Consider the following 12,031-nt stretch of genomic DNA (forward strand, 5'->3'; position numbering starts at 1 on the left):
TTTCCGTGATGTTTTGCAAGTCAAGAATAATCAGGACAAACAGATAATTTCAAATAAAACAAAATAAAACAAATTCTGAATAGTGACATTTTTAATATTAAAGACGATACAAAAGTGCGTAGGTGTATTGTAATCCATGTGAGTGGCAAGCATACTTCATTTTATACTTATAAAACGGATCAATGCACTATAAAAACAGATTTGTCAAAATGACTTATTTTTTCGGTCGCAAACATTGTTAAAAGGTGATTTTGACCAATTCAGTAATAGGTTACTTAAATTTCACCAATTAAATTTTGGTTGCAAACAAAGTTATATGGTCACTTAGATCAATTGTTGATTGAGTTGCTAAAATTTGACTGTTGATTGAGAAATAATTTGGTTGTAATCAAGATTAATTGGTTGTTTTGACCAATTGTGTTATGAGTCGCTTAAATCTAATAACCTATTTAATTTGGTTGAACTAGATCTTGAAGCCTGTTTAAGAAAATTCAAAATGGCGCTACGCATATTTGGGCAGAAAATAGGTATAATTTGCTTATAATTTTCGATTGCTAACCATTCCCGGACAAAATACTATAAAAAAGACATGAATAGTAAGTGACAAAACTTTTTTTATATACTATAGAAGTTTCTAGCCATTTTTAAACGCCATAAAGTCAATGTCAAAATCTTGAGGAGCGGCGTAAACAACTTGCATTTCAAACTCAGATTATTATGAACGATACATTTGTCCAACCAACTCTGTTTCTGCTAACTCTAAACTTTGAAATACATTTTTTCGTCTAATAATCATCTGCATATGAGTAAAAACTAATGAATATCATCTAAGTCTCACCAATTTTTTCGGCCCACGAACCTGATCACCACAAAGTATCTTTAGAACTATTTTCAGATTCTTCACCACGACAAAGTTTCTATTTTATTATTTAAGAAAGCGCTATAGTGGTGATCAGGTTTGTGACCTGAATAAATTGGTGAGACTAAGATATTACTTTTACCCTTCACTATTGTATTTGCTATCTTTACAACTAATTTCAGATTTGTCACCACGACAAAGTCTCTATTTTATTAATGAATATCATTCGTAAGTTCACTGGACTCAAAATTTTTTGCAATTGTGAGTATGACAAAACCTATGAAAAATAATCGTCTAGTTACAAAGTTTGTTATTCATTCCTTTGATTTGTTAAGGTTAACCTTTGCAAATGCATTTACCTTTAACTGAACAAGATTTTTTAATTTTATAAAATGCAATTCTACAAGACATTTGCAATTCATTGAATTTCAAATTTTCCTATGAAAAATTTATATGTAAACATTAATATAATGATATACACGTTTGGTTGCTGCTCATATAAATTCAATATATTGATTTAAAATTATATAAATATTCTGCCTATAACACGGTGCCATCCAGTAAATGCTACTGTGGCGAGAACCTCTCGTCCATACGTAGTTTTAAAGACATTTGAGACTCGTCTCCAATCCCTGTGGGCTTGGTAGCTCAACAGGTAGAGCGGCGGACTTGTATCCCAAAGGTGTGAGTACAAATTTTGTCAAAGTCACGTGTTTTTCATGTGCATATAAAAACCGTGTTAGGATTTATATTATATATAATGACTAACGATAATAAATACCAATCAAATACAAGTAATTTATATTGTTTTTTCCCATTTGTGCTTACACGTTCAAAGATTTTGGTTAGGAAAAAAGCCTTAAGTAACATTTCTATCACTTCTTATACCTAGATGATGTAATAATAACACAAAAAAGCTTGCCTTTAATGAAAATGCTCTTGAATTTGTTTTCCTTGTTGAATTGCTGTCTTTTTACCAGTCGATAAATAATTTCAACTACTTATTTAGCATAACTTTTTCATGAAAATAATAGATGTTATTACAGCAACTATGAAACTTTTGTTTCCTTAATGTTTAATGCATAGTTGTCTATTTATTTATAATTCAAAATCTGACTATGATAATTCAAAAATTTGTTTGATTTCATTGCTCTCATGTTAACAAGAGATGATGGTAGGAAGTCAGAAACATCAAAATTTTTTCCACCATGACAGCTACATTCATTTTGCATTTGACTGGTTAAGAACGAATACAGTATGAAGAACACTCTCCAGAGCAGGTAAGAGCTTTAGTGTATATTATGTACACGTTAGTTTTTCCAATTAGAAAAGACTGTTAAAAAACAGAACTAGACTTTTAAAGATACATTATAGTTGTAAAAATTATTTTTACGACTTTCCGATAAGTAAGGTTCTTTGTGAATTTATCACCATTCATAAAATTTTTCATGTAAATTATGCTATCACTAGTCTTTAATGTACTTGAGGGGCATGTAGCTTGGTGTAACACTTAAAACCCCATTTTCACAACCAGATGCTTTTACAGCATTCATGGGAAGGTACATATTTAAAAATGATGGCTCAGATACAGCAGTGGCGGATCCAGTGTACGTCAAAATAAATTATAGCTCCTCAATTTTAAATTCAAATTACTTTCAGAAAAGCACTATTGCTTTTTAATTTCTAAAGAATATACTTTGACCAATGGGTTGCTCTCTAAGGTGCTTAGAAATGTGCTGCAGTAAATTATTTTAAGGTAGTCTGGATCCGCCACTGGATACACAATAATGAGCTTTAGCGGGCCTTTGAAGTTCATATGGATGAAAATGACTAATGAATGATTCCGACACAAATCTTTCCAAAAGGAAGAAATTTTCTTCAATTTCATTTATATTCAAAGTGATTTAAGGAGAATTCTATAGAGAATTACGATGTCATATAAAATTCATTCTCTTTTAAATATCTTAAATGTTTGTTGGTAATGAAAAAAAATTGGTTGCCATTCCCCTTTAACAAACAAAAGCAAACGTGGCAAACAACAATCAATTAATGGTCATTTGCGCTGTCAACGGTCACTTGCAAGTATTTTTTTTGCACACTCGCACTTTTCAATTATTAGAATTTTTATATGCCATAGAAATCTCTCACTGTATGTATAAACCCTACCTGTGCAGGATATCAGTTTTAGCAAGGTTTGTCACTTTATTTTTCTATATGTCAAAATATTCAAATTCTCCAGCCACAACTTGCTTTGCAGATCCTAGGTATCAATAACATACCCAACGATTAGTTGATCTTAGTACAGAATGATTAATTTATAATATTTCTTTTAAAACCTATAATTTGTATACGATTTACACATTTTGTTGTTGGACTAATAAAATGCAGTGGCAAACCAAAATGTACACTTGAATTTACTTATGTCAGGTTCTTTGCAATAGAGTTAATAGCACCACCACTGAATACATTTTTCCGAGATCCACTGAGGCGTTCAATAAGGATTTATATATTTTGTTACGTCAGTTTCATGTCTATATAAGCAAATTCAATGATTTGATATTTTGCAGAAATTTTGTCAAAAAAAACAAGAGTGGATTCTTAATTTAAGAAAATGTTCTGCAAAAATGAAAGGAAAAAGTCACTAAAAGAGGGTGTTGTTATTCCCAGAAGTAAACGAGGTAGAAAAAAGACAATATCTACGCCAAACCTGCCTTCGTTTCCTGAAGAAGAAACGGACGAGTCTCTTGAGGCTCAAAGAAAGAAATTTGTTCAAATGTTTAATCTGGGCTCAAAAGATTTTCCCATGATTAAAACGTTTATGGGCAATAGATATTCCAAACACAGAAGAGATTTTTACAACTAAACACAAGAGTTTGAATGTTATTACGTGATTATACATTTTTTGAAGAACAAGAGGGGTATTGAGGTAAGTTAGCTGACTATAAGTGTGCATCAAAAAACAAAACAGTTAAGATTAAGTTTCTAAATAAAAAGGGTGCAAGATCAGTAAAAATCTTTGGTGGAATAGGTACTTGAACTTCTATTGGTTCATGTGACATTGCATAACAGTTGAAAATAAAAACCATTTTCGGAATAGCAATTTTTTTACATTCAGAGTAGATTTTTTTAAATTGCTTTTTACCTTTGACATTTTTGTGCGCAAAGCATTTTTAAACAGCTTCTCGTGGTGAAAAAATTTTTCACCTTATATAATGTTTATTTTTAAGACAAATTCACTATCCGATGAACAATTGGCAGTCCAACCAACTATATTAATTATATCAAATTTTCTTGCAAATCTTGCATGATGATGAATTTAGTGATATTTCATAACTGTTCAGTCTTCTCATACATTGTGTACATATATTTTGCATTGCATTGTAACATATGCAGGAACGCTGTTATGATTCAAATGATGAAAAAACTTGTAATGTAATTTTTAGTTGAAGGCAGAACTGGCTAGAGTTCTCGAGAAGCCGGATCTTTTGAAAGATATTAGGGAAAAAAGGCGTCTTAAGAAGCCTAAGACTATTACAGCTATAAAGCGCGAACCCAGAACTAAATGACATATTTCAAGCTCTTCATGGTTGTCTTCTCTAAGATGAAAATAATAAGTACCATATATATGTATACATAAATAAAATAAAATAAAAATGACAATTCCCTGCTGTCACTACTCTGAGTTTCACGATTTAGGGGATCTATTATCAGCGATTATTTAATATCTGCTGTATTTACATTGGGTATAATATGTAGGAAGTATTAAAATGCATTACGGCATGCAGTAAAATTTCGGATCGTTTATTTTTAATGAAGGAGATATTAATTAATCTGTCAGTTGCTTGACAACTGCTGTGCCTGCTGTATCAAATTTGATAATTTTAATCAACAATCGCTGAATGTTTAAATTCGTTATTCAACACAAGTTGTAGAATTTTAGCTAACAAAAAAAGTCAGGTAAAATATAGATACCTTCTTTGATTTGGTAATACGTACATCATTTTGTCGAAAAGACAAACTGTATCAGTCTCATTAATATAGCTGCCTGAATAAAAATTCATTGATGCACTTGTTCTGAATTTGTATAGAAACAAAAGACATATATTATGGCTTGTCTTTCACATGTTTTGGGAGATAGGGAGACCAACCAAAACAAGACCGGTGACGGGGGCGGATTAAGGATTTTTCAAACATCAGTCATTGAACGCCGGAGGCGTTTTTCCCCTGGGGGGCGTACAAGGCATTCTCTCCTGAATTTTAGAGCCTTGAAAATGCCATTTTCAGCGTTTTAGAGCAATACAAGCTGTTTTTGTGGGCATCGTTTTTGCGTAAAAACAACACATTTTGCTTAAGTTTTAAAAAAAAAACTGAAGTGAACAACACTTGAATGTTATGCCAAATATTTAAGCTCATTATCATGCTAAAATAAGGCTCATTAGCACGCCTTGAAGTATAATATTTACTTTACAATTATGCTATTCTAAAAAAGATATAGCCTTAAAAATTTCTACCAAGTTGTCAGGCATAGACCCCTCAGAGACTCCCATTCACACCTCTATATGACGAGCTAAGTTAGAAATGAGGTACTACAAGGGACAGTTCATAGATGTAGAAAAGCTCAGACATCCAACCTTGCAAGTTTATTATAACTCTTTACTCATCTCCACTTTAAGTGCCAGGAAATTTACCGTTGGAGAAAAAACTCAAAACATTTGTCTGCCAAAGGTTAGACAAAGATTATCAGAGTGAAAATTTGCTATTAAGGGCAGCTTAATGCCATTGATGTTTATTAGGCATTTCACTATACTATTATCTTCTGTAAGTTAAGGCAAGGTGTGCTATAAGCAATTATCAGTAGCATAGTATTTGCCAAAACAAACAGAATGTAATGGTGTAACCCACAAGCCTTTAATCATATAATTACATGAATGTTAAAATTCATTCATGTGTCACGCTTACTGGTTATGATAAATATCTTTTCATATAATCAAAACTAGTTTAAATATAAATCTGAAATAATTTTGTTTAGAATTAATAATAAATGATCATTAGAAAAATTACCTAGTGGTCATGCAAAATACTTTACTGTTTTGCCAAATTTCAAGGCTTATCTGCCAGCAGTGGCGTGCGGTCATGCAAGCGTAGGCAAGCGCCGCTTGCCTAAGCATTTTACCGAACAAAAATTTTTTGGATCAATCTCTGAGCAAAATCAGTTTAAATTTTTCTGTTCTAAACAATGTCAATGTAATCTTTTGTCTAAATTGTCTTTACAGTTGAAATGCTTGCTATTTATACGCGATTTACTGTCGTGGTTTTCGGTTTCACTTTGCTACACTTGTAAGATGAGTCAAGTGTATTAAATTAAGTGGATTAAATTAATTATTTATTAACCAAGGCAAGCGCGCTTGCCTTCGGAGCTCAATTTGAACATTTGCGCATGCGTTAATCTAGATTTGGAGGCTTCTTATTCGAGGAATATCGAGAAAAGGCAAGCGGCCCTTCTAAGGGCGCCGCTTGATAGCGATTGGTCAACAGTCTTGTACGCTCGCAATTTTAAACACATATCAGCGCACGAATAATATTCGTATATTCAACACATTGGACATCCGAATTATTCACGCCGTTAATGTTATCGTTTATTAAAAGATGACTGACAGCGAAAGGTAATGTTCTGATTTCTAATTCAAAGTAGTAGTAGATTTCTAATTTATGTATGTAGAAGATATTATCTGTAGCATGTTATACTTTAGCGTTATATAAGTCTTGCGTATGAGCTCTGAACGTGATTTCAATGTACTAGAACGCTATTAAATTTTGTGATTATTTTATTCACTAGCAAAGAAGTTATTTACAACAGTCGTGAGTATTCTATATGTTAGAATTTATTTACAGGCTTTTTATATATTTTGATAAACAAGGTGCAGTTATTACACAGCGGATAATGTACTTGAAATTTGAGTAGTTTTACGTAATTATAAAGTTAAGTGCGTAAGTTTAAGTAGCGCGTTTGAGTAAGTGTAGGATTTGCTATTTCCTCTATTGCTAATACATGAATCTAGATGAGTAATGTACGCACGTTATGTACGTCACTACAAGATATCATGTAACTGATGTAAGGCATAAATACGATTGATGTTCCTATAAAATATATAGCATAGGAATTTTCATCCTTTTATGTTCTACTTCTACAATTCGGTATTTTCACGACACCTGTACAACATGACTGAATGCATTGTGGAATCACTGTTATCCCGCTCATTTGGATTGAGACCTTTTTCCGAGAAACGAGAGATCGTCGAAGGTGGCCGTCCCACTCCTGAGTTGCAAGGACTACATACAACATCCAAGCGAAGTGGTAAAGTCTTTATTCGAAGTTTTCAGACGTCAAATTACGACAAGTACAAATGGCTGGCTGGATCCTCAAAATTGAATAAGTTATTTTGCTGGCCGTGTCTTTTGTTCAACTCAACAGACAAGACAGTCTGGTGCAAGAAGGGATACGATGATTTGGCCAACCTGTGTAATGCCGTCAACAGACACGAGAAAACGAAGACACACTTGTCCAGTTGCCTAATGAATGCCAGTTTTGGGCGTACACGCATCGACATGCAGCTAGACGAACAGGCCCGTCAACACATCTCAGCTCACAAGAATATAGAAGTACTTTGCCGTTTCATTGATGTTGTTTGCTTTCTTGGCAAACAGGAACTTTCTTTCAGAGGTCGGGTGGAGCTGGAGGAGTCTGCCAACAGGGGCAATTACGTCGAATTGATAAAACTGCTAAGTGCATATGACCCCACGCTTGAACAGCATCTTCATACAACAACCGTGTTTTCTGGACTTTCTAATCGTATCCAGAACGATTTGATTGTTGCTGTCAAGGACGTTATGTTGAAAGCAATAAAAGATGAAGTGATGAGGAGCCCATTTGTCGCTATTTCCCTGGATGAAATCTCCGACGTTAAGACCTTATCGCAGCTAACAACTATAGTTGGCTATGTCAACCCAGTTGGTAAAGCTGTGGAGCGCTTTCTTGGATTTACCGATGTAAGTGAGGATAGAACTGCGGCTAGACTGAAACAAGAAGTCGGTAAAACCCTGAACGAGTACGGATGCGGCGAAAAACTGATTGCCCAAACGTATGACGGTGCGAGTGTGATGTCAGGAGAACTGTCCGGTTTGCAAACACGAGTAAGAGAAGACTATCCACATGCTCTTTTTATCCACTGTTGCGGACACGCATTAAATTTGGTCCTTGTTCAAGCTGTCTCGTCAACTAAAGAGTGTCGTATATTTTTTAAAACCGTCACTGGTCTTTCATCCTTTTTTTCACGCCTCGTCCAAGAGAACATACCTGTTGGACACAGTTGTCGGCAGACGCATTCCCACTGGAACAGCTGTTCGATGGCACTATCAGAGCAGGTTAATCCATGCTGTACTGGAGACAAGAGCAAAGCTGCTCGAAGTTTTCGAATACATCATCGAAAATGATGACGAGTTTGACGGTACGACGTTAAACGAAGCGAGGGGCTACCGACAAGTTCTTGCAGATTTCCAGTTTGTGTTCTGCCTTAAAATATTTTCGGAAATATTTGGTCTTACGGATGTTTTGTATAATATCATTCAGAGTAAGCAGTTCGATATTGTCTTCTGTGTCACGAAAGTTCGCGAGACGAAAGATAAGATTCAAGAACAACGAACAAAATTCGTAGATTATTGGAATTTTACGTCAAGTATCGTCAAAGTAGCACTGAAACGCGGGCAAAGTGAAGAGGATGTAAAGGCGTCCTTCCGTCAAATGTTTTTCAGCATTCATGTCAATATATGAATTTGTAAAAGATTTTCCTAAATTTTTGTGGTGGCCCTCATTGTAGTTTCTATCATGCTTTAGTAAATTACTGTGAAACAATAAACATTCAATTCAGACAGTGAGCTTGACTATGTTAGTTCAGTTGGCTTTCAGTCGAAATCGGTCAAACCAATCACATTAAGACAAAAATTTAAACGAACCAATTGCACGATGGCAATTGGACTCCCTTAACGGTCTGGCCACCCCGCTTATCGGACGAGATTATTCCAGATCGACATAAAGTTCCAGATTATTGTCCACTGATCTGGCTATTGACTAATGGAATGGCTTAAATAAGCGTTCTTGAAAACGTTATCGGTAGAGCTAGTCGGGTCGCCCCGCTTATCAGTCAGCATTTAATATAATTCCAGACACGTTAAAATCTACTTATCAGTTTATTAAGGTGGTACTTATATGAGTTTTCATATATAAAACAGAATTTTCAATATAAATATTAGAGCCCAACAAATAATTTTAAACATAGTCATAAACAATTTGGTTTTATGAAATTTATTAAAGAGTGACGTTTCGTCTTTAGTCAAGACATCTTCAGAATAAATTAGGAAGTTAACAAGAATATAGATATATAGAGAGCTATTTTTGCCAACATATTCATGTCTTTCCATGAACAAAACTGACTGAAAAACTGTCCCCAGAAATTCAAACCTGTTCTCTACAGACGTTATGTCGATGATTGCTTTCTCCTTTTTAAATCACTTGATCACGTTCCTCTCTTTTTAGACTACATTAACCATCAAAACGCCAACATCACTTTTACCTCTGAGACGGAAAATAATGGACGACCACCGTTTTTAGACATTGACATTTACCGCTCAAACGACAAATTCACCACCTCTGTATATCGTAAACCCACATTCACCGGTCGTTTCACAAACTTTCACAGCTTTATCCCACTTTCTTACAAAAAACAACTTAATCTCTGGCCTATTACACCGCTTTTTCAAACTCTGCTCTAATTATGCGACTTTTCATGCCCAAATTGAACCACCAGAAAACTATTCAAACTCGATTGCTATCCAACTAATATGTTCGATCACATTGTCCGTTGTTTCCTTGACACAAAATTCGAACAGAAACCACCTGTCCTTAGTGTCCCAAAGAAAATAGTGTATTTCTGTCTCCCATTCACCGGCTGTCCCTGGTTACAAATCCGCACACAAATCAATCGTCTCTACAACGCTGCTTTCTCTCATCTCAATGTCAGATTCGTCTTCCGTACCCCCACACGACTCTCTTCATTTCTTCCCGTTAAGGACAAAATTCGCAAGTCTCTGATATCTAGTGTTGTTTATTTATTCACATGTCGATGCTGTTCCGCGTCGTATGTGGGTCAAACCACACGCCACTTACACACCAGAATCTCGGAACACTTGGGGATCTCTTCTTTGACTAGAAAACACTATACGAACCCATTAATGTCAAGTATTCTTTCTCATAGTAACTCCTCCAACCACCCTGCTTCGCCAGACGATTTTAAAATCATCTCATCCTGCTCCGACACATTCGACCTCATGATCCACGAAAGCCTCCTCATCTCCAAACTAAAACCTTCACTTAACACCCAAGGCAGCTCCATCCCTCTTAAGCTTTTCTAGTCTCAACACCTCACCCTAACAATACATCACACTTACATCACACTTACATCACACTTACATCACACTTACATCACACAATACATCACATCACACTTACACATTCACAGTAACCTGATACCTCAATGTCTTTTGTCTTAGATATTTTGCACGAGGACATTCTGTGAAGATTGCCATCATTGTAAAGTGTCCTCTCTGATCAGGATTAACACCAAAAAAATTCAATTATTTTTGTTGGGACTTAACTATAATGTATTGCTCAGCGTTACTACAGTCAAAATACATACGAAGTCCGAAATGTGTGATTTATTGAGCAGAGAAGAGAGAACACTTCGCAATGACGGCAAACGTAATTCAAAGAATGCCTCGTGCAAAATATCTAAGACAAAAGACACTGCAGTGCATCCAAACATGACGAAATTAAACAAATACAACCATGAAAATGTATACAAGAATCAACAAATTTATGCATGCAATACTCGACAAAAAAAGCATGTACAAGACAAATGAAAACTTGTTTCTTTGAGGAAGAAGGTAATATATAGTGCATCGTATGACAACAAAACAATTTCCATTATTTTAAAAATTACATTGTTACAGTAACTAATTGTTCTTTTTTTTCACAAGTGAGTTTTTTGATAAGAAGTAAATTCAAACTGCCTGGAGATTTTGTGGATTATGCAAAATTGCTATTTGATCAGAAATGGTTTATGGTAAATTTCTCATTAAATATTGAACTTATGCAAATATTTTCTTCTAATTACCTCCAATAAAACTGAACCTTCCAAACACACTAAGCCCTTCAGAAAGGTTATTTCTTTTTGTTTTTTTTGAAAGTTAGGACTATGTCGACACTGCCATTTCACGGGGCTCAAAATTCCATGAATTTCTTCCCGATTGAGGAATTGGCACGTGTGTCATGTTGTTCACCCCAAAGTCATTTGTTACAAAAACAGTTGAGCATGGTTAATAAAGTGCACACCAAATGTCATATAATATATATGCAGGTTAGTGACTAATAAAAATTATAAAAAATCGTGTTTAAAATGGTAAAATCAAAAATAATCAGCGATATTGAACCTGCAGAAACGTTTGCTTATCTTTTAGCTAAATTTCATGAAAAAACAGTTGATGTTAAGCACATGTATCATATTTTGATAGGTTTTCATCGCTTTTTACCCTCTTCATTTACGTGCTCAAGCTATTCTAAAAATGCTTTTCGGTAACAAAATTTTTATTCCAAAAATGTGTTTAGTTTCCAAGACTATTACTGTGAAAGAATGTTAGTGGATCCCGTCGAGTCACCTGAATTTTTCAGTTTCATGAGACAATTGCTTAAATTGTCCAACAAAGTGCGAAGGTCATATCTTCGTTTAAGACTACTACTGTGGGATAAATCATTGAAAGAGTAAAAAGCAACTTCATTCAAAATTTTGGTCTATATAATATATAAATATGTATAAAGATAAGGAAAAAAATATCAAAACTACAACTTCATCCCGACCATTAAGCCTGCATATTTCATGATTACTCACTCTTTGGGTCTTTAAATCTCTTGCCCCTTTCATGGTTATTCAATCATGAAATAGTCCGGTCTGGATGAAATTGTACTGTTTTGTGACATTTTTCGTTATCTCTATATTCTGATCGAAGCATCGAGCACAGTTAGTACAGGAATATAGTATTTATAAATAGTAATTTGTGATGTTT

General features: G+C 34.5%; 1 protein-coding gene across 1 annotated transcript; it reads left to right on the forward strand.

The window, feature by feature from the left end:
* The first annotated feature begins 7,078 nt into the window (after nt 1–7,078).
* LOC124453403 (zinc finger MYM-type protein 1-like) lies at nt 7,079–9,524 on the forward strand. Its single transcript, XM_047004225.1, has 3 exons — nt 7,079–8,050; nt 8,124–8,636; nt 9,450–9,524. The coding sequence occupies exons 1-3, from the start codon at nt 7,079–7,081 to the stop codon at nt 9,522–9,524; spliced, it is 1,560 nt and encodes a 519-aa protein (XP_046860181.1).
* The last annotated feature ends 2,507 nt before the right edge of the window (nt 9,525–12,031 follow it).

Source organism: Xenia sp. Carnegie-2017, unplaced genomic scaffold (genome assembly GCF_021976095.1).
Source record: "Xenia sp. Carnegie-2017 unplaced genomic scaffold, XeniaSp_v1 HiC_scaffold_25, whole genome shotgun sequence".
NCBI classification, from domain to species: Eukaryota; Metazoa; Cnidaria; class Anthozoa; order Malacalcyonacea; family Xeniidae; genus Xenia; species Xenia sp. Carnegie-2017.

Bases quoted from the DNA above. Each gene is read 5' to 3' on its own strand.
- LOC124453403 (XM_047004225.1), top strand. From the start codon at position 7,079: ATGACTGAATGCATTGTGGAATCACTGTTATCCCGCTCATTTGGATTG. The intron at 8,051-8,123 runs GTAAGAGAAGAC...TCCTTGTTCAAG, and splicing joins TGTCCGGTTTGCAAACACGA to CTGTCTCGTCAACTAAAGAG. The intron at 8,637-9,449 runs GTAAAGGCGTCC...CTCTCTTTTTAG, and splicing joins GCGGGCAAAGTGAAGAGGAT to ACTACATTAACCATCAAAAC.